The 21,180-nt window shown below is 59.5% G+C and overlaps 10 protein-coding genes across 10 annotated transcripts; 4 read left to right on the forward strand and 6 right to left on the reverse strand.

Annotated features, from left to right (window-relative positions):
• Positions 1-180: 180 nt before the first annotated feature.
• On the reverse strand, positions 181-1,934 carry PAN0_008d3492 (cytochrome P450; the record flags this gene model as incomplete). The annotated part of the gene is made up of 2 exons (XM_014800993.1): positions 181-219; positions 291-1,934. The coding sequence occupies 2 exons, from the start codon at positions 1,932-1,934 to the stop codon at positions 181-183; spliced, it is 1,683 nt and encodes a 560-aa protein (XP_014656479.1).
• A 1,255-nt stretch (positions 1,935-3,189) lies between these two features.
• PAN0_008c3493 (uncharacterized protein) lies at positions 3,190-4,416 on the forward strand (the record flags this gene model as incomplete). Its single annotated transcript, XM_014800994.1, has 3 exons — positions 3,190-3,542; positions 3,703-3,763; positions 3,901-4,416. The coding sequence occupies 3 exons, from the start codon at positions 3,190-3,192 to the stop codon at positions 4,414-4,416; spliced, it is 930 nt and encodes a 309-aa protein (XP_014656480.1).
• A 349-nt stretch (positions 4,417-4,765) lies between these two features.
• PAN0_008d3494 (uncharacterized protein) lies at positions 4,766-7,087 on the reverse strand (the record flags this gene model as incomplete). Its single annotated transcript, XM_014800995.1, has 1 exon — positions 4,766-7,087. One exon carries the CDS (start codon positions 7,085-7,087, stop codon positions 4,766-4,768), a length of 2,322 nt encoding a protein of 773 aa, XP_014656481.1.
• A 2,635-nt stretch (positions 7,088-9,722) lies between these two features.
• On the forward strand, positions 9,723-10,418 carry PAN0_008c3495 (uncharacterized protein; the record flags this gene model as incomplete). The annotated part of the gene is made up of 1 exon (XM_014800996.1): positions 9,723-10,418. One exon carries the CDS (start codon positions 9,723-9,725, stop codon positions 10,416-10,418), a length of 696 nt encoding a protein of 231 aa, XP_014656482.1.
• A 305-nt stretch (positions 10,419-10,723) lies between these two features.
• PAN0_008d3496 (3-hydroxyisobutyrate dehydrogenase) lies at positions 10,724-11,839 on the reverse strand (the record flags this gene model as incomplete). Its single annotated transcript, XM_014800997.1, has 1 exon — positions 10,724-11,839. One exon carries the CDS (start codon positions 11,837-11,839, stop codon positions 10,724-10,726), a length of 1,116 nt encoding a protein of 371 aa, XP_014656483.1.
• Positions 11,840-12,138: 299 nt separating this feature from the next.
• PAN0_008d3497 (uncharacterized protein) lies at positions 12,139-14,301 on the reverse strand (the record flags this gene model as incomplete). Its single annotated transcript, XM_014800998.1, has 1 exon — positions 12,139-14,301. The coding sequence occupies one exon, from the start codon at positions 14,299-14,301 to the stop codon at positions 12,139-12,141; it is 2,163 nt and encodes a 720-aa protein (XP_014656484.1).
• A 508-nt stretch (positions 14,302-14,809) lies between these two features.
• On the forward strand, positions 14,810-15,567 carry PAN0_008c3498 (uncharacterized protein; the record flags this gene model as incomplete). Its single annotated transcript, XM_014800999.1, has 2 exons — positions 14,810-15,122; positions 15,215-15,567. 2 exons carry the CDS (start codon positions 14,810-14,812, stop codon positions 15,565-15,567), a joined length of 666 nt encoding a protein of 221 aa, XP_014656485.1.
• Positions 15,568-15,738: 171 nt separating this feature from the next.
• On the reverse strand, positions 15,739-16,328 carry PAN0_008d3499 (peptidyl-prolyl cis-trans isomerase-like 3; the record flags this gene model as incomplete). Its single annotated transcript, XM_014801000.1, has 2 exons — positions 15,739-16,206; positions 16,290-16,328. 2 exons carry the CDS (start codon positions 16,326-16,328, stop codon positions 15,739-15,741), a joined length of 507 nt encoding a protein of 168 aa, XP_014656486.1.
• A 412-nt stretch (positions 16,329-16,740) lies between these two features.
• PAN0_008c3500 (uncharacterized protein) lies at positions 16,741-18,285 on the forward strand (the record flags this gene model as incomplete). Its single annotated transcript, XM_014801001.1, has 1 exon — positions 16,741-18,285. The coding sequence occupies one exon, from the start codon at positions 16,741-16,743 to the stop codon at positions 18,283-18,285; it is 1,545 nt and encodes a 514-aa protein (XP_014656487.1).
• A 182-nt stretch (positions 18,286-18,467) lies between these two features.
• PAN0_008d3501 (uncharacterized protein) lies at positions 18,468-19,520 on the reverse strand (the record flags this gene model as incomplete). Its single annotated transcript, XM_014801002.1, has 1 exon — positions 18,468-19,520. One exon carries the CDS (start codon positions 19,518-19,520, stop codon positions 18,468-18,470), a length of 1,053 nt encoding a protein of 350 aa, XP_014656488.1.
• Between the last annotated feature and the right edge of the window lie 1,660 nt (positions 19,521-21,180).

Consider the following 21,180-nt stretch of genomic DNA (forward strand, 5'->3'; position numbering starts at 1 on the left):
AGATCTCCCGTCACTGCCCACCGTACAATCACACTTCAGGCAAAGCTTCATGTGCCTCCAAACAATGTCAGATCTGTCTCTTCGAGAATTCAAGGGTGTCGACATCGTCAGAATTGCAATGTGCCAAACAAAGTAACGTTAGAGCCCGTTTGCCTGTATTAAGAGCTTCTTTGCCAGTGCTCAGATTGCGTTGCGCGGTACGAGTTCAACGAAAAGGTTCTGTTGAAGAGATGCAGATGTCAGCTGCGTGATCTTGGTGTCAAGGCGTGAGTGAAAGGCTGTGGACTTACATGTGCTTCGAGGAACCAGCAGCTCCTTCCCTGGAACGAGGGCTGTTTCTGCTTGGACTCGCCTGCTTGCGTGTGCGGGCTGACTGCAGGCTTCTTGAGGTCGTATCGCAACAGGATCTCCGGAATCACCTTGGACAGTTCCATGAGACTGATGTTCTTGCCGATGCATGCCCGTGATCCGCCGCCAAAGGTCATGTTGAAGCGCTCCATCGCCTTTCTGCCTTCCTCGCCGCCTTCGAGCCAGCGTTCAGGACGGAACACCTCGGCGTCCGCACCGAACGCTTCCGTGTGGCGGTGCAAAACGTAGGGGCTAATTCCCACCGTTGTGCCTGCGGGAATTGGGTGGGGGCTGCGACCGATCACAGCACCACCGGCAGGCACGTAACGCGGAAGATCCATCGAGATGGGTGGCGAGAGTCGAAGTGCCTCCTTGATACAGGCCTGCAGGTATTCCATCTGCGCACCCTTGGCGTACTTGACCGGTGTCGAGAGCGCACCAGCTTCGAGAGCCTCGTTGATTTCCCGACGCAGCTTTTCGTAGCATCGTGGGTTGTCGAGCAGGTAGCCAAAGAAGATGGTGAGCGAGGTGGCGGTGGTGTCGGATCCAGCCGACATGACCGAGGATGCCGAAAAGAGCACCTGCTTCATGGTGTACTTCTGCTTGGTGTCCGGGTCGCGCGCCTCCATGAACTTGGTGAGCATGTCTGGTCTGGATGGCATGCCGCCGTTCTCCTCGACCTCTGCATAGCGCGTTGCGATGCGCGAAGTGGTCTTGTCGCCGATCACACTGCCACCGGGCTGACCAGTCACGCGCGGAAAGAGCCACAGAATCCACGAAGAGAGCCAAGGGAGACAGCCAGCAGCCGCGCCCCACTGCGATAGGTTGAGCACGCCCGTCAAGAAGCGCTCGTCATCCTTTCCTCGGTGCAGCAGATTGAACGACTGGCCAAACGCCAGCTCGCCGACCACGTCCATGGCAAAGTAGTGGAACCAAGGATCGATGCGTACCGGTCGCGTCTTGACCGCATCCTGTCCGCCCTCGAGTGTGTCGGCAGTGACCGCCTGAGTCTCGACAAGCTCATCGAGGCGTTTGAGCAGAAGCTCCGATACGTCCTCGACATACTCTTCGAGCTTGACGAGGCTGTTCATGCTGTACGCGCTGGCGACAGCGCGGCGTCGCTTGCTGTGCTGATGCGGGTCGCGCTCACTGAAGATCGAGGGGTGCGATTTGAACACCTGGAAGGAGCGGTAGAAGTCGGACTTGCGGAACTTGCTCGAAACGCCGTCCGAGAGGCTGTAAATCGAGTTCATTGCCGACGGGTCCGAGAAAGAAAGGTGGGTGGGGCCGATGCGCACCACATGGCCGTGCTGTTGGTGGAGCGCGTAGAGGGCCGGAGCGTAGTCGCCTTGTAGCGTGTGCCAGAAGCGCCAAAAGGGAATGCCGAGTCTTGCGGAGAGAGGTCCTGGATAGCGTGCGAGTGGGCAGAGGAGCACATTGTACACCATGTACGCCGTGGAGAGCGCAACAGTGGCCAGAAGGAGCTGCGTCGGAATTGATAAGCCGTGCAAGGGTGCCGAGATGATTCGAACGACGCTGCCCACAACGGAGCTTTCATCCGAGCGGAACTTCAGGGCCGACGACATGTTGATGAAGGACTGTGGGGCTGGCCTGGGTATCGTTGTACGAACGGGTGGTCGTGGGGCAGGTCTGAGAAGCTCAGTCAGGGCATCGGAGCGAGGGGCAGGACGAATGCGCCGGATGGGCGGGTCGCGTATTTGTACTTTGCAGGAAAGCGCAACCAGCTGACACGTCCCGCCGTGGCTGTGAGATGAAGCTCTCTTCGAAGGTCGTTCACTCAAACACTGCCAACGAGGGTGCTGCAGCCGGAGCCGCGGTAACTCAAGGTTTGTGCAAGCCGTGGTGGAGCGCGGTAATGAGATCGAGCGCGGCTCGGCTTATCTGCCGGTCGTAAGGACGCAGAGCGGGTCGAAGTCCCTGAACGAGCCATTGTGACCCGCGCCACCTCGTTCCGAGCGATACAGCCTGGATGACAGCCACATGAGCCACCAGCCCGGTGTCGCGTTGCCGGGCAGGGCGAGTCGGTGTCGTGTGGGGAAGGCGAGGCCGAGTGTGGGGTGCATGGGAACCCGCATACGTCAACCAGCGCGGCCGACAGCTTGTCTTGCCGGCATTTCCAGCGCGCGGCGTTCCTGGGATTCTCGTTTCTCGTCCGACACGCTTCTGCTGAGCCGAAGTCGCTTGCCGTGCTTCCCGAAGCACCGCACTTCTGTCGCCCGGATCACCAGCTCTTTTTTTTTGAAGTCCGGTGGCGTCACAGTGATGGTCTAACACAATATGTTTTTTTCCGTAGCGATGGCGACGCCGCTCGACTTGGTCCAGCATTGCAGCAGCTGCAGGTCGTCAGGTCGTCACACGAGCAAAGCAGTGGGACCATGACATCGGATTTCGACCCTGAATAGAAGTGTTCTTCGCATTGTCATACGGTATGACATGTGATGCACGATATACGCGGCCTCTTCTGCTTTTCGAAGCTAAGAGAGCGCATTAGGTGGGTGCACCAGCCTGCATTGAAAATGCGCATGTGATGTCGATACGGTGCCACCATCTTTCTTGATCCAATGAGATCGTGTGTCCACACGAGATCGTGTGCATGTACGGATATGAATCATAAAGCTTAATGTTGCCGGCCTCTTTTCTCACTTTATCTCGGCGATGTCCACCATTGGTTGCCGGTTCAACCCTTTCGATTGAGGCTTGCATCGCCTTGGCGGGGTGAGCATATAAAAGAAGCTGCGCTCACACGAAGAGGGCAACGCACCCACCTTTCATCCCACCTTGCTTCCACCATTGTCCTCCTTTTCTTTCAACAGACCCACAATGAAGCACCCTTTCCGAGTCATCGTAGTCATGTGGACAACGCTCCTTCTTGCCGCGTCCCGAGCTGCAGCCGCGCCGATGCTGCCAGAGACCATAGCAGAGGAGGCTAGCAAGAAGACCCTCGAGGCGCTGAGACAACGTCTCACCCCGCTGCAGCTGCCCAGAGCCCCTCATCAGTTCGCCTACCAATTTCCGCCAGCTCCGTTCACAAACAAGGTCGACGAGCTCGAGTTTGATCTGGTCACTCTGCCAAAAATTCGTACCAAGCCAGCCCGAGAGCCGAAGCCGCGGGTGTACACCATCATGGAGTACGAGACCCCCTCTCCTCCGTATCTCACGGCAAAGACGGACACGTCAAGCACAACCACAGACCCATCGAGCCGGGACTTCTCCTCCTGAGAGTCGATCACACTGCCGACACTCTTTCTACATATGACCTGCCATACAATCGCAATTGAAAGCCGTCCCTTGCAGGACAAGGGACCAGCCATGCCTTTGGTCACGTAATTGCAGTGAGAAGCACAGTTCCGCTGCTTCCCACGACTGTCGCCTGAGCTGGTGGGATACGTTCATGGTGGGCTTCCATCTTCCCAGGCCGGCAGTTGCTTTGTGATCGCATCTGCGCTGGGTGGGTTAGCAGACGAACGTCTTTTCCCACAAGCATGCGAAGTTCCTGCGGTCGACCCACTCCGCTCCGGTTTTGCACCGCAGGCATCTCTGTTGTGGGTCGCATCTCAGCATCCGCCCTTTTGCCGCCCATGCATGGCGTATCGATCGGAGCCGGCCGAGGCAGTGCTGTATATAACCTGCGGCCCACCTCCCTTTCGAGCTCCTTCAGGCTCTTTCTCGTCCATTCCATCCAAGCCAATCATCATGAAGGCGTTCCAGATCTTGTTCTTCTCTGCCCTGGTGGCCTGTACATTCTCCATGGTTGCCGCGGTACCGGTACCGCTTGGACCCGGATTCGAGAAGGTCGTCAGAGAAGGCACGAGCGCTGAGGAGGATGGAATCGCCAGCCTCACCAACGGGCTCCGGAAGCTCGAGATCAAGGCTTCACGACGAGTGGCATCCGAAGTCAACGATCCCGTCGCGCCTCGTCACACCTCGAGCGGCGCACAGAGAGCCAAGCAGCTGTGGGAAGATCTTACCATCGGAGAGTCGACTATCAAGAGGGGACGCGACAGCGAGACTAGTTCTGCAGCCCGCACATCTCGACAAAGGCAGTAGGCCCGGTCGTCTTGGTCGCAAGCAGTCAAGAAGCTACCTTCATCCTTCTCCCACATTCATCAAAATATAGTGTCTTTAGAGCTCGAGTCTAGACACCAACGATTCTTCAGATCCCTCTCCCAACTCTTGGCGGTCAGCCCTCGCTCATACACGTTCCTTACCCTCTTTTCCAATCGATGTACCTTTGATAAAATGACTGCAGCGCGATCACTCGGAGCAATGATGTGAGCGGAAGGAGACGGGCAAAGACCAGCACGGCTACGATACCTGGACACGATCAAGATCACATTGACAAGCATGCTACGATACAGGCTGAATGCAAGCGATAGTCGGACGAGATACAAATGGCTTAATGTGAGTGTTTGTCTCCTGGCCTCCAGGGGCAGGGACACGGCTCATCCTTTGGCGATGTCGCTACGCCAGCAGGACCGACGCGGGGTTGAGCAGCAGTGCCAGCGTCGAGGAGCGCGAGTGCTTCCTGCACAGCCTCTCTGTCGACAACAATGCGTCTCCGCTTGGCGTCTCTGCTCTCTCCATCCTGCTCGCGTTGCTCGCGCTTGACAGGCGACGGAGCATGGATGGTAGTATCAGAGGCCGTGTGCAGGAGAAGTGGCTTGGACGTGGCACGATCGTTGCTAGTCGCCATCGAAGTCGTCGCCGTCGTCGAAGTCGGTGGTTCAAACTCTACCGAATCTTCGCGCGAACGATTGGAGAGGAGAGGCGAGCGCACATTTCCGCTGCGCTTGCTCACCACTTCGGCGAGAAGGTCCAGTCCGCCCTGCCACTGTGCGAATCGCGGGTGCGAGCGGATCTGGCGCCACGCCGACGGAATCGTCTCGCCGCCCGTTTGCGCCGTGGAAGCATATACAGACGATGGACCAAGTCGACCCGTCGTACCGGAGCGAAGCATACTCGGGCGTGTGGGTGAAGCCGAAACGCCGCTCGGAGGAGGAGTGGAAGTTGATGATGAAGGTGCAGACGCAGCAGTTGTCACGGCCTCGCAGAACGCAGCGAGACCGGGATCAGTCTGACAAGCGCCACAAGTGCTTGGGTCGCCCGTGCACACCGGCTCGACGGCAGGAGCCAGGGCCCACAGCTTCTTTCCAGCTTTCGACGCGGATGTCGGTCGTCGAATCTTGAGCGGAGCAGCGGTACCATCTGTGGTGGGTGCCCGGGGAGGCGAGTCTGGCTGATTGACAGTATACCACAGCTTGCTGGCTCCCCGCTTGCGCTGGTCAAGGTTGACATCCTTCGCGTGGGTGAGCGAGCCGATGCTCATTCTCCTCGCCGTACTTGTGGCAGATGGGCTGGAAGAGGAAGTCGAGGCGTTCGAGTGCTTGGGCAGGGGGATGGCTGACGGGACATCGCTTGCAACGGCAATGTGCGACGGCTGCGAGTCCGAGGGGAGATCCAAAAAGTCGTCTGCACACACACAGGGTGAGGCCTCGGTGCAGAATCCACACCCGCCGTCGACCGATAGGTGCTTGCCTTCAGGAAGCAACGAGGGCGAGGAGAGCGAAGATGTCTTCTCCGACTTGCCGTCGTGGCCGACGGATGACGAAGATGGCTGGGGCTGTTCGAACGACCAGAGTGGCGGCTTGACGCCTTTTGGCATAGGTACCGATGCGATCACAGCCGACTTCTCGATATGCACCTGAAAAGAGCCAGATGCGGAAGCTGAGCTTGCAGACGTGCTTGTTGGGGAAGTGGCAGACACTGCTGACGAATCGACCTGAGGAGAAGCAGAAGAAGTGGCAGAGGGTCGGCGACGAAGCGGAATAGAAGCAGCCGTGGACTCTGCGGCAGAGGATTGCGCCTGTTGAGACGGCGATTCTTCGGCGAAGCGGACGCCGCCGGCGCTACGGTCTTTGTCCTTGCTGGGCTTGGTCCCGGGCGCGACGAGAACGCCTCGCTTCGGAACGACGGCTGGTTTCTCGTGTGCGGGAGCCTTACAGCCAGGTCCGGACTTGACGCTGGGCACAACGTTAGGAACTCTTCCGGTTGCACGGATGTGCATGAGGAGCTTCTCAAGCTGCGCATACTTGTCCCTCCAGACGGCAAGCTCCTTTTTGAGAGCATCGTTTTCCGAGCTGAGCTTCTGGGCGACCTTTTGAATCTCGACGCTGCGGTCGATCTCGGCCGCTTCGTAAGCGGCGACCTTTGCTTCAAGGTCTGCGAGGTAGGACTGCTTGCGCTCTCGAAAAGCGCGCTGTGAAGCGCGATTTTGGGCCTTGCGTTTAGTGAGGGGCTCGGTCTCGGATGGCTTGCGACCGGGCTTTGCGCGAGCAGGGAGGACCCATTCTTTGGATGGCTGAACGAGTGGACCGCTGGAGTCCTTCTTAATTATGGGAACCGAAGGAGCCGCTGTGGCCGCAGGGGCAATCGAAGCAGCTGCCAGGCTCGGATTCGATGATGACAGTTTGCGCTTGACTGGCGGTTGCGACGACGTTGCAGGAGCGGACGGAGCAGCTCTGAGCGGTTGACCAGCAGGAGCTAGAGGGGAGGGCTCGATCCGCGAGCTATGACTCCTGGGCTGCGCGGACTTGATGGAGGAAAGGGAAGAAGACGAGGGCGACGAAGCAAGCCTCGGCGCGACGCTTCTAGGTGACGAGATGGAAGCAGACGATGGGCCGGGAGAAGGCAGAAGAGGTGCCGTGGATGCTGATGACATGGTGTCAAGGATCCACTCGAGCTCAGCTGGATCTTGTTGGAGTGAAAATGGTCGACTACGCAAGCAGAGAAAGCTTGAATCGGGGCTGGATGGGCTCCGCACGCGCAAGCTGTTACGACCCGATATTTTGAGTGATGCGCGCGCACATGCGAGTGTGACGAGAGGGGTCGCCTGAGGTAAGAGCAGCGGCAATGATGACGGCTACGGAAGTTTGAAGAAAGATGAGGTCTGGGGATGATGGATGAATGCCAAGAGTCAGGCTGAGATGGGGTGGACCGAGTCAGTTGGTCGGGGCGAACGCGGCAGCGGCACTTAGACTGAGCACCGTGCGGAAGCCCAGCAGGGAAGCGAATTTCGGACTGGCTAGACGCAGACTGGTGCAGAGCCGTTGAATCCGCGAGGGTCCCTGCGAGAGCCGATTTTTCTTTATCAGATTAGAGCCGACGACAGTCCCGCGCCTGTCGGTTTGCCCGGCTTGCTGCCGCTCTCTGCCCACTCGCAGCGCCTGCAGCGCGTTTGCGTGCGAGAGAGAGGAAGCGCTACTTCGCTTTTTCAGCTGGTAGAGCGCCGCCCAACCGCAAGCCGAGGGATCTGATTGGCCGCAAGCTGGCTCGATGACTTGGCATGCAGGTCGCCGCACCGTCCGTGCCCAGTTAACTTTCAACCACACTTTCACCCGCACTGTCTCGTGCATGAGTCACAAGACTGCGCCTTCTCCAGAGGAGAAAGCGGACATGCGGCAAGTCTCGGCTCTGCGTGGGCTTGGTGGTCGATTTGCACTAATCTGATAAGCCACGAAAAGCTAGCAGATCTCGAGCCGAGGTCATTTCGAGCTGTCTCGCGGCTCTTCACTGCTTTGCCGCTGATTGGTCAAGCCGCAGAGGTTCGCCACTGGAAGCCCGCTGGGAAGAAAAGCAGACATCGATGTTCCATGCACTGGATCACCTGACCTGCACAGTGGTCGTTGCCTACGTTGAGCATTCCACTGCACGCCAGAAGTGCTCTCCACGGGCTTCCTTCAGTCGAAAGAGCTACCTCCAAATCCGATGGCTGCGCAGCTTTCCGATGTTGCCTTGATCATCAGAGCAGACGGGCTCGGGAGGTGAGCAGGTTGAGAAGAATGGGCTGGCTCGTCTTGCTTTGCAAAATCAAGCAATCTGTTGAAGCGGTATGGTCTGACACCCGAATTTTGAGGCCAAAGGCCTAACACATCGGAAAATATTCGCAGCGAATCGAGCTTTCAAAGGATCCTTCGATTCACCACCCCGCAATGACAATCACGACTCAAGACAACTTTTGAGCAACACACTTGAAGCATCATATGACGTTACCACCCACGCTAGGCTACTACAGCTGGAGCTCCGGTCCACGGAAGTAAAGTGTGCCGGCGAGCCGGTCGAGGCCAGAGTCGCAAGCGAGGCTTCGGCGCTAAGCCCCGAGACTCGTTGCCGCCGGTCGAGTTGCAACGATTAGCCGGTCAAAGTACCGATTGTTAGGTCGAATAGGCGTGAACGCGATCCGCGCCGAGCATCGGAAAGAATCGGCAGTGCAGCACGCGCCGCCCTGGCAGCTGCAGGGATGAAGGCAAAGTTTCGCAAATCGCCGACCTGCATGCGCCGCACCCACCCACAGCCTCATCGATAGCATGCCCATTGTTGGATTGGCGCTTTCATCTCATTTGGGCCGATACAAGCTGTTCTGCCAGTCTGCATCCCGTGCGACAAGTTACAGTGGCTCGTAACATTCCGTGCGTATCGGTGGCGATGGTGCGGCAATCCACTTCCGCGGAGGCCGGATGTTGAGCAAAAGGGCGATGACGAGGTGGGTGGCACGCCTCGGACTTTTTCCTTCAATTTGGCGACCGGTCCCAGCGGGACCGGCTGAGTGGAGCCCAGTATGTCCGGAGCGGCCACTGGATCGGACGCGATTTCGGGCATGATTTCGGGATCAAAGCGGTCGCGCTTTGCAGTAGGAGTGTGTGTGGCGACGCGTTGCACCTCCGTGGATTCGAGTCAAGCTGGCCTAGTCAGAGCCAGAGTGTCATGGACGCTTAGACGGCTTGGCACACGCGTGCGTACCCACCTGAGTTAAGCACGAATTTCACCGAACACAGAATTTCGGGTTTTGCCTTTTCTTTTTCCGGGCGCTGAGCTGAGCTGCTGAGAAAGCCGGCCAAGACCCTTTGAACGGCAGCAGCAGTGTTGATCATCGCTTGGGCGACCCTTTCGGCGGTAAGGGCCGGAGGAATCTTCAAGAGCCCCTTTCACTCGACGGCTTTTTCTTTTTCTTTTTTGCCGGCACGTCACCCAACGGCTATCACACCTTCCGCTAAGCGCCGCGCCGACTGAGCATCGCCTACTATCTCCTCGCTCCCATGACTCGCTCCTTTCATCTTCCTTACCATACACACCTTAGCACAGTCACGCACTTCTCGCAACGCAGCGCCACAGTGACGTTTGCACGCCATTCCCGAGTCACGGACCCCGCATAACCCTCTACACCTGCCACGCTTCCACCAGCTTTACAGCACCGCTCCACCTCAGCAGCACCACTGCCCGGCACATATATAACCTTCCCCGCATTCGCCGTCGCTACAACGCGCATCTTTCATCACCACAGCTTTCCTCATCGACACATGGACACCATGCCCTACCAATACCTCACCTTCAGCGATCTCTACGAGGAGGAGGTGCGCTCGTCCGCACCGTCGTCGCCCGTCATGGGGGCCACCGCCTCGCCATCGCTCTCGCCCGTCTTCCTCCTGCCAACAGCACATGCAGGCTCCACATATCGTCACAACCACGCCAGCTCTTCTCATCATCCCACCGCGTCGCGCTCGCATTCGCATTCGCGCCGCCGCGCCGATGTGCACGGCCACGCCATGCTTCAGACCCTGACGCAAGACTCGGACGACGTCGCCGCACCTATCGCCGGCACATCGCACTCGGCTGCTGCATCTGCATCCTCTGGGTCGCACTCGTCCTCTTCGCTCCACCTCGATTTCCTCAAGGTGTTCAAGCGCAGGACCTCGCTCAACAAGCGCCGCAAGGACAGCCACACCGGCTCCGACTCGGCCTTCTCCACTCCGGCTAGCTCGCGTCGCTCCTCGTTCACCTCGCATGGCTTTGCCTCGCTCCACCCGGTTTCGGCGGCTTCGTCCGCCAACACCTCGCCCGCCATCTCGCGCCAGGTGACCAAGGTCTCGGACTACGATGCCCTTGTTCAGCGCACTGCAAGGCAGGAGCACGACGAAGAGCTCCAGCGCCAATCCGAGCTCCAGGCCTACTTCAACCAGGCCGCCGAGACCGGCCTCTCGCTCCGACGCTTCTGAGCGCTGGCGCTAGTCGTTGTGACCTATGATACCCACCCGATACAGCGCATCGCGCTTTCTATGTACTTGTACCGTCTGCATCTTGCATACCCTCTACACCACTTATACTAATCAGACATTTCGCCCGGAGCCATATGTACAGGCCCGGCGGATATACCAGCCACGTTTCCTCAGCCTGTGACATCTGTTGTGAGCTTTGAGTCGCCGGCCTGAGACACGAAGATGGTGCGCGTGGGATTACGTTGAACTCGGCATGTGGAGGCGGATAGCGTGTTGTGGAGCGTGAAATATAGTGTCAGCTGGAGTTAGACCTTTTCGCGGCCCTGACGGAACTCTTCGCGGCCAACAGCAGCCTGGAGCGCCTTGAAAGCGACGGCAAAATCTTTGTTCATGTACTCGTCGTTTCCACCAAGCGCCTCGTAGATGCTTGCGGTGAGTTGTCCGAGCGGCGTAGGAACGCCTTCGAGCTTGGCGGTGTTCATGGCGAGTTTGAGGTCCTTTGCCATGAGACGTGCTGCGAAACCGCCTTCGTAGTCTCGGTCGGCGGGAGGCGAGTACTTTGTGCCCTCGAGTGCTCCGGGGCAGGGGTTGTTGACTTCAGACGACCAGCATTTGCCCGTCGACGTGTTGATGATCCCTGCCAGTACGGAGGGTGGCAGACCGTGCGCAGTGCCCAGCAGCATCGCCTCGGTCACACCGAGCATCGAGATACCAAGCAGCAGATTGTTGGCGATCTTGGCGATGAGACCGTTGCCGTTCTTACCGCAGTGGATGGTGCGAGAGCCCATGAGACTCAGGTACGGCTCGGCGCGCTGGAACGACTCGGTGGAATCGGAACCAACCATAAAGCTGAGTGTGCCGGCATTTGCACCGACAACACCGCCAGAGACGGGTGCGTCGATCATGTCAAACACACCGTGCGAGTTGGCGTTCTTGATCTTGGCCGCGGTTTCAACAGCAACAGCGGGATCGAGCGTGGTGCAGTCAATGCACAGCGTCGAAGCCTGCGGGTCGTTGGAAGAGGCGTGCGACTCGAGTCCCTCCAGGATGCCGTTCTCCTGCGTGTACACCTGCTCCACCTGCGGCGACGACGGCAGCATGGTCACAATCGTCCCCGACAGCTTGGCGATTCCAGCCGGCGAAGAGGCGGCGATGATGTTGCGCTTCGGATGCAGCGAGGTGTTGGCGGTGAGAAAGCGCGTGATGGACTGCTCGAAAGTATCGTGCACCACAAACGTCACCGCAGGATCCGAGTTGGCAGCCATCGTCTTGGTGAGCAGATTGTTGGCCATCTCCTTGCCCATGGCGCCGAGTCCGATGAAGCCGATCGTCTTGCTGCGGTCGTGCACCCCGCCCGCGGGGGACGAGGCGGTGCTGCGGCGCAGCGTGTGGCGGAAAGCAAGTCGTGCAGAGGGAAGCATCGTGATCGCCAAAGTACAGAGGTCAGCGTCGAGAGGATGGAAGATCGGATCAGGCAGTCGACACTTCTTCCTTCGCTCACAGACCCCATCCACTCAGTCGGTCGGCAGCACGGCCCACATCGGCCGCTCGGTCCAAAATGCGGGGGAAATCCAGGCGTCCAATTCACAGCCGTTGGCGCGCCCTCACCACGACAGTCGGATTTGGCGGTCACCACCACGGCTCTCTCCACACAAGCCAAGTGCGGCTTTACGCACCCTCACCACGCAGCACCGACTCTAAGACGGTATCAGTATTGCAATCACTCCTTCCTGAACGAAACATGCTCTTGAATGCCGGTGATCTTCGTGCGCGTCTTGCTGCCCGTGCTCTTGATCGAGATGCCGGCGTTGTTGCGTTCGCGCGCGCGCAGGCGCTCTCGGTCCTTTTCGCCGAGCCCACGCTGCTGGTTGATGCGCTCGCGCATGCGCAGCTCCTCCTCGCGCGCCACGTCCTTGCCCATCACGTACTGCCGGAAGCCCTTGCTGAGGTTGAGGAAGCCCTTGCGGAACCAGCCCATGTTCATGAGCTCGCGCTGGTCCTGCAGCCGCAGCTCTTCGCGCAGACGTTCTTCCCTCTGCCTGCGCGCGCGCGCTGCGACCGTGAGGAACTCGTCAGTGATGAATGCCTCGCTGCCTCCCTGCAGCGCGTACGTCGGGATGGGCGTCGACTTCTCCGTCCGCATCAGGTCCGGGAACAGCGAAGCCAACGATACTGATGACGGATCGACCGAGGCCGATTTGATCCCCAACCCGTCGGCTGCAATGTTGGTCGAAGACGGCGTTAGCGAGCCCCGAGTGAGGAACGAGAGCGGTGATGAGGGCGCAGCGTTGGCGGCGGCAGCACGTGCTGCCTGCAGCCTGGCGAGCGCCTCGCTGCGCTGCACCATGAATCGATACGCCTGGTCCTGGAACGGCCGGAAGAGGTGACTGAGCCATGCATGCACCACGTTGAAGTCGTTTCCGTGGCTGAGGAATACGGCCGCCGCGTACGCTTCAAACATGTCGGCATCGCGCTTGATTAGTGACGGCAGCTGCTCGTTCTCTTCCGCACCCTCGAGCGCCTTTGCTGCCATCTTGACCGCCGTGTCGTTGGGGCGCCCATCTCCGGCGTCTTGGCCATCGGCTTCGGGCGCCCCTCGCAGCTCGTCACGCAGCTCGTCGCGCCTGGCTGCCAGGCCGCACTCCTGGAACAGCAGAGCGAGAAAGTTGTTTTGCGTCGGATAGTTGGACAGCCTCGTCAAAGAGCCCTCGTTGACGTCCGGGAACGACTGATACGCCAACAGGCGCGACGACATGTTGACAATCGAATCGCCGAGCTGCTCCAGTCGCTCGTGATCTTCCAAGTCGTAGTCCTCGACAAGATCCTCAAATGCGAGTGGATCCTGCGCCGCGAGTTGATCGGCTGCATCTGCCTCTTCTTCTGCGCCCATGGGACGTCTTATCTGGGATTGCGGGGTGATCTCCTTGGTGAGGCCGAGCGAAAGCACCTCTAGCCACCGATCTTTGACAGTCGGAATCTCGCGACCCCATGCTTCCGGATCGGCGCCGAGATTGAGCCACACCGTATCTTTGCCGTGTTGGTCTTTGGGTGGTACGCCCTCGGGGTATGGGTAGAAGAAGGACTCGTCCTCGTCGACTATGCCGCGCTCGCGCGCATCGCGGATGGCGCGGAAGATGACGCGCGCCTGCGACTCCATGCGCTCCGACTTGGTCATCCTTGGCGGACCTGTACTCGGCGCTTCGGACGTTGATTTTGGCGCGCCATCGTCCTGTGCTATTGTGGGAGTGCTCTCGCGCTGCGGCTGCGCATCCTGATCAGCAGGTGTGACTGCTTGGACGGGCGGGGTATTTGGCAACGTGCCGAATCCTCTGAGAAGCGCAGAGATGTGGCTGCTGAAGAGCGTGCCATTCCAGCCTTGCGTTGGTGTCGAAATGTCCCCAGATCTCGCCTGATGTCTCCATTCTCGCGATGCATCTGCTTGTGCCGGCGACTTGGGCGCTTCTTTGTCGGGCAGCACGTGCCTGACCTTGATTATTGGTGATGTTGACCAAGAAGAGGTACCAGCATCGTGGTTGGGGGCAGTCGCTGTTCGTGCCTTCTCTGCACGCTTCTCGGCCCTGGCCCTGTTTCTGGCCTCGCGAATCACGCGTTCCTCATGCTTGCGTTGGCGTGCGCGGACGGCCTTTCGTGCGCGCTTGCCAAGCTTGGGCTCGTCTGCCTCGGACGACAGCTTCGAGATTTCCGGTTGGCTCTGCTTGACTTCGTCCTGAACCTGTGCACTGCTACGGCTCGACGATGCAATGCATCTTGCTTCCAGGATTGGTCCAGACTTTACGCCGAGAGACCATCTGGCAGCTTGGTTCCGTAGAAGGAGTGGTGCGCTTCGTCGGGATGCCGACACTATGCAAGACGGTAGCGACATCTTGGATGAGTAGAGCCTTGTATGAAGTAGTCGGAACGTCGCCTCAAGGGCGCGGTATCTTAGCGGAACATGGTGACCCTTGTCGAGGTGGTGCGGAACAAAGGGAGAGAGAGGCCCAGCAGCTTCAGTAAGACAGCCTTTTTCTGCAGCCGCTGCCTCCACTCCGGTGTCCCTTTCTTCTTCCGATGACGCCCACCAAAAAAAATCGAGTCGCAGTGACCCGATTACAGATATGCTGTCAAGATGATCGGCACATCGGGCCCGGTTGCTGGTATGAAGTTGCACTTGTCCCCACCAAAGGGCACCGCTTTGCAGGGAGCGTGAATGTGAAGGGGATGAGGGCACAATGAAGGCACTGAGTGGGTGCTTGATTGTACCGTGGTGGGTTCAGCGATCTCATTACCGCCTGCGTTCGCAATAGGCTTATGCTCTCGATGGCACCAAGCTGCCGACACTCTACCACCATCACGCTCGCTTCGACCCGACCGCTGCCACGGTCCGATTGAAGATGATCAAAGACTCTTGCATTCTAGTCGCCCTTCTCTTGGCTCTGAGTCTTGTCGAGAGCAGCCTGGCGCTGCATCAACGGGGTGCGCTTCCATTCGGAGACAAGGCGATGGACAAGCGCAACCTGGGCGGAGAGCTCAAGGACCTGTACCTGGGCCATTTCACGCACAACTACTTTTGCACGGATACGGGTCGCCTCGTGCCCGTCGACCCGGCTACGGGACAGATGCTGCAGAAGAATCTGCGAAAGCGCAACTTCATCGACAATATGCTCGGCCACACGCACGCGACCGAGAAGGGCCTCTGCCGCAATCGTAAGTAGGATGTCTCGGCGCGATGGATCGCGATCGTACCAAACGATGTAGTGACTGATCCGTGTTGGACGCTTGTCTCGTTTGTGATCAAGCAACGTGGGTGCTTCCTCAGGGCTGGTCGCAGCCTATCCCGAAGACGCAGTTCCTTAAGCAGTATCCGTGGATGGTGGTGGACGACCGAGGTCAGATCCACTTGGATCCAGAGTATTTGGCGTGGCTTCAGCAGCGTGCCGCATCGATGCCAGCGGCAGGCGCGGGCACCGCCGCTACGGGCACGGGAGCGAGCGCTGCTGCTGGTGGCACAGCCCAAGTAGTTCAGGACGGAGGCGTCGGTTACGTTGCTCCTTCGGCGCAGAACGTGGCGCCCGACCAAGCTGGAACGACGGGCTTCGGAACCAACGGATTCGGCAATGGCGTAGCGGCTGGCACCGCTGCGCACATCTGATGTCGATTTCTGTTCCCTAGCGCTGCCGCTCTTCGCAGTTAATCTTGTGCGGGCAGCGTCGATTTGTTTCGCCTAGTCGATTTGTTTCGCCTAGTCGCTCTTTCACTGGTGACAGCTTGTAGAGGCTCTTCTCTTGTAGACACATTCACTCGTTTGAACTTCTCTTCCGCTTCACTTGCCTATTGACTTGAGGGCGAGCGGGTTGGCGTGAATGGTGACGCCAGTCATGCGGATCTCGGTGGTGGGCCTGTTCTTGGCGTCGACAGGGACCGCCTCCATGGCATCGAGAGTCCCACCGTCTTCGGCGCCGTCGATGACCTTGCCTATGATGGTGTACTTGCCGTCCAGATGAGGATGCTTGGCGTACGTGATGAAGAACTGGGACTTGTTGGTATCGGGACCGGCATTGGCGCAAGCGACTATGCCCCTGCGGTCGAACTTGAGCGTGGAGCGGATCTCATCCGCAAATGGCTTGCCCCATATGGATTGGCCGCCCTTGCCTGTGCCAGTGGGATCGCCAGTCTGGATCATGAACGTCTTGATGTTGCGGTGCCACTTGACATCGTCGTACGTGCCGGCTGCACAGTGGCCGAGGAAGTTTTCGGCCGCTCGCGGAGTGGTCTCGCAGAAGACCTCGACCTGAACAAATATCGCAAACAATTTGAGGAGCTGGATCAGGCCACGTACGACTGAGGGTACAGAGAAGAGATTGAGGCACTTACCTTGATGTCACCGAGAGTGGTGTGGAGGGTGACCGACATGGCGGCAGTGTCGTCGGATTTGACTCCGGAAGCGATCGGCTGTTCGAATATGCAGCCTGAAGGCAATTGGGAGGCTTCTATCAAGAAGCCAGCGTTGGCTATGATGGCTGATCAGGCTTCCGTGAAGGTGGAAAGGGAGCTAGAAGAAGACTTGGCGAGAACAGGCTCAGCTCGGACCCTTTGCCCGAGATCCGTATTTTTTTGGGCGGAATCTCCACATGTGCGGAAATTGCGGTTCGGAAGCTGCGACCGAGAGCTCTGCCGTGCCAAGAGCCGCCTGCAGGCTGTGCTGCTGAGCCGGTGCACAGTCCAACGGTTGCGAGTGCGGATATCGATCTACACAAGGCAGTTGCCGTCCACCACCATCCCATCCTACGCAGCGCAGCATCTCTGCACGACAGCTGTGGGCGTCATGTCTCGCAACGAGCCAGATCTGGATCCGCTCCCGGACGAGCCTCCGCCGCCTTACGAGCCGCTCGAAGCATCAGCCCACGCCCCGCCATCTTCCGCTCCACCACCGACCAACACAGCTACCGGCTCGGCAGCTGCAGCGCCTTCTGATGATGTCAGCACTGGCGCGGGTGCTGCCAGCGTGGTGTCTACGCAAAGCACGTCGAATGCCGCAAGTGCGTCGCACAATCCATTCCTCGCACCAGAGGAGCAGAGGCCCAGCGTCCACGCCGCTTCTTCCGCGACGGGTAGCTCGACGCAGCCAACATCCAGCACAAATCCGTTCTTGAACGCCGTCTCGCCTCAGCCTACAGGCGGAGCAGCGTCTACTAGTGCGGCCGCTTCGTCAACACCTGCACTCCCGCCCAGAACCTATGCTGCGCCGAGCACGGTATCGCCTCCAGTGACGCCGAGTGTGGCCGAGCCAAGCCGACCGAGTATCGAATCGCATCACTCGCGGCATTCGCGGCATTCGTCCAACGCAACTCCTCTGTCGCCGCCGCTCGCCTCGCCGTCGGTGTACACGCCGCCTGTGGGTCCTCCGCCATCCTCTTCGTCTTCGTCCAGCCAGCGGCCGAGCAGTGTGCGTCCGAACGACTCGTATCGCCCCACGACAGTGCCGACTCCGGGGCAGCCGCTGCTGCGGAAGGGCAAGCTGCTCGTGTATCCGTGCAACTGGCCTGGATGTCCCAAATGCCACGATACGGGGTACAAGCACGGCGACCCGAACAATGCGCACAAGAGCTGCTGGGACAAGTACGGCAAGACGTACACCTCGGCCATGAGCTATTCGGTGGGTCTCAACGACGCCACGAGCAACTTTCAGAAGCCTCTGCCCGTGCTTGCTGGACCACCGAGCATGCCGCCACGGCCAAGCCATGGGCATGTGCCGGGAGGATACCCGGGTGCGGGTGGTCGACCTCCGCCTCCCGCGCAAGCGTATGGTGGATATGGAGGATACGCTCCACCCTCGCATGCACCTGCACCTGTATCAGCAGCGGCGAGACCACCGCGCACGCCCACTACGCCGACGATGGATGCCGAGACGGAGGGAGGACGCATGTCGGATGTACCGCCCAACTACCAGGATGCGAGCAATGTCTCGTCCAACGAGCGGCTGCCATCGCAGTACGTGCCTCCACCTATGCCACCCCCGGGTCATGCAGGATCTCCACCCCCACCCCGTCCTCCGCATGGTCCTCCTCATGGTCCCCCGCATGGTGTTCCGGGCGGATACGGGTATGGCGCGCATCCTGGGCCGCCTGGAGGATTTGTCGGTGGATTTGCATCCAATCCGGGCGGGCCGAATCCGTACGTGTCGGTGCAGCCTGCGCAGGCGTATTACGGTGCACGCCCTCCACCGCCTGGAGCGCTGGTGGTGATGCCTGGCGACCCGCGCATCGGTGGCCGCCTGTGCTTCGAGTGCGGAGGCCGAGGCATGACGGAAAGCTTCTGGTTCGGAGACGAGACATGCTACCGCTGCAGAGGCTCCGGTCGCATCTTCTAGCTCTTCACTTAGTTATACCCCGAGACCAAAGATGTGCAGTCAAGAGCGAATTGCGAAAGTGTGAGATTGAATAGAGCGCAACGAGGATCAGAGACATGCGGAGATGCGACAAAGAGAACGGGAAGAGGATGCATGCGATGACAAGATGTGGAAGAAACGAGACTGAAGGTAGCGTTGAGAGGTCATGTACGGGAGTTGACGATGGGAAAGCCGTAATCTGTAGCGGAGGGGCTGTGTTCGTATGCTGGGGAAGGGGCTGCTGAGGGGGCGGCGGAAAGAGGCACGCCGAATCGGCCGAGGCTCTCTACGGAGCTGAGGAAGGAGAGCTGCTGAGCGGTGAGGCCGCGTTTGGGGTACGAGTACTGGGAGCGCACCAGCGTCCAGCTGAGTGGCTCGGAGATGGTGCGCGCTGTAGCGCTGGTGGAAGGACGAGTTGCGCTCGACTGCGCGCGCGATCTGCGCGACAAGAACGACGCCGCAGCTCCTGGTGCAGGAGAGGAGGCGCAGAGCGGAGTCGAAGTGTGGCGCGACATGGTGATGCCGTTGGCAAATCCCGGTGTGGTGAGTGCATCATTGCTCGCTGTTCGGACACGCCGGCGAGTCGGAGATGTGGCAACAGCGAGCGGATCGCTGCGCTCGTAGCGCGGCGAAGGTTCCGCAAAAGGCATGCCGAATGCGCGCATTGGCTCGCCTTCTGGTGGTGTCTGAGGCCACAACGACGACGTGGCCGCTGGTTGTTGCGCGCGCTCCTCGTCGTCATCCTCGCTCGAGTCGTCGGTTTCTTCTTGGGCGTGTGCTTGCTGGTCCCTCCTGATGGCCTGGGCGTGCGCTGCGGCGATGGCTTCGGCCTCTTCTTGGGCTTTGAAGAGCACCATCTCGTCGTCGCCCACCTGATCAGTGTACGCGGGACACGGCCAAACGTTGTACTGGAGGCCGTTCTCGTCCCACATGTTGGCTCTCCTTGCGCGGAGCTCTGCGCGGTAGGCCTCTCCGGGCGGTTCGAGGTAGTAGGCGCGGATAGGGAGCGCAAAGAAGTTGACGAGCGAGCGCCATTTGCGCTTGATGGGGTGGCGAGGTTCGTCCGACTGGGGCTGCGATGGACGGAGCAGTGGGCGTGGGGGCTGCGAGGCTGCGTCGGTGCTGGGTAGCGATGGCAGCGGCGCTGTGCTGTAGGAGGATGAAGCGGCGGTGGTCATGGCGAGAGGCGCATGACGGGGCGGTGCGACGGCGGCCATGCTACGCTGAGCGTCCAGCAGCGTGCAGCTGGAGGACTTGACAGGCCGGATCCAAGGGTCGGTGTTGAGGACAGAGTCAGAAGTGTTTGGTTGGAGAGAGGGAAAGGCTGATGGCGGACCGAGTTGTATGGAGGAACGAGGGCGGTGCCTGGAGGAGAAAGGGAGGAGGGCCAGCCACCACTCGCGTGCGAGGGCTTCCTCTATTTGGAAGAAGCGAGGTGGGCCAGGGCGGGGCGAGGCGAGGCGAGGCGAGGCGGTTGCGGTTCTGGGACAGCCGAACCTCGCTGTTGAGCGGGCGCACCGGCGAGCGCGGGAAGCTCCGTTCCGCCACCCTGCCTTATCCGCCAAGCACGGCGGGAGTGTACTCGAGCAAAAAAAGGGTCCACCACGCCAAATTGTGGCACCCTCTCTGCTCGAGCCTCACGCGCGAGTCTATCTCGCTCTCTCTCTCTCTCTCTCTCTCTCTTCCTTCCCCTCTAAGTTTGGCTGGGCCCAGCTGAACGTGCCTGCTGCGGCGATTGGAGGTGGCCGCACGATACGCTCAACCTTTCTGCGCTCTCTTGTTGCTACGGTTCTGATTGTAGATGGCGCTAATCTGAAGCTTAGATTGAGTTCAAGGGGGCCCTTGGCACTGACTCAGCTCTCGAGCTTGAGTGTACCACCGTATCAACACATGCGAGTTGCGTGCGATAAGCTCTTGCTCGCAACAAGCATGTCCCAACTATCTCACAAGGCGACGGGGAGCGATGTCGCTTTTGCCCGGAAGCGGCGAGGATGCTTTGGGGAGAAGCCAAGCCAAGCATTGGTTGCGTGCTTTGGCTCCTGATTGGCTGCAAGCACTCCGCCTGAGTGCGGGGCAAGGGAAGCAGGACCGGCTTGGGCGTGCGCGCGTGCGTGGTCGGGTTCTCGCCCTTTTTCCAGGTCTCACTGCCCAAAGCGCTCTCGAATTCGGCGGGCTGCATGGCGCAAGAACCAGCGCAGTGCAGTGCAGTGCTGTGCTGTGCTGTGCTGTGCTGTGCTGTGCAGTGGGACCCTTTTTCCCGCTCGAATTTTAAGCTACAGGGACCACCTGCTGCCCTTTCTCCGAGAAATCACATCCCTGGATATTTCGATCGACTTCAGATCGCAGTGGCAATCCCCCGATGGCAGATCCCGCTCGACGCCGCCGTTTCGCACGTCCGCTACGCCTTGGACCTGTCAAATTAAGCGAGCCGCTCAAGCGAAGGAACGTGCTCATCCTGCCTCTCTCCCATCCACTCGGCCCCGGTGTTCCTGATCCTCACCTTCTCGATTCGGCGATTCGTGTTCCGAGCCAGCGTAGCAATAGAGTGCACCCACCATGCTGAACGTGCCTGCTGCCGCTTCTTCTTCATTTCATTTCATGGCCGCTGGCCGTGCGGCTACCTCTCCGCCGGTCGTCCACAACGCTCATCTTGCTGCGCCGACGCACGTGTGACCCTTCCGCAAGCTTTGAAGCTTTGGCTTCGTTGCCCCGTGGCTGTCCTCGACCTGACGGCATCTCGGCCTGTTCATAACGGCGCCGTGAGCTTGAATCGCGCGTGAGAGCGCAGATCTGACTATTCACCCGCTCTTCTTCATAGTGTCCTGAGTGGTTGCATGGTACTTTGCCGCTTTCTTGCGCGGATCTGTGTTCGAAGCT

The sequence above is a fragment of the Moesziomyces antarcticus genome, assembly GCF_000747765.1.
Source record: "Moesziomyces antarcticus DNA, scaffold: scaffold_v10008, strain JCM 10317, whole genome shotgun sequence".
Classification (NCBI taxonomy): Eukaryota; Fungi; Basidiomycota; class Ustilaginomycetes; order Ustilaginales; family Ustilaginaceae; genus Moesziomyces; species Moesziomyces antarcticus.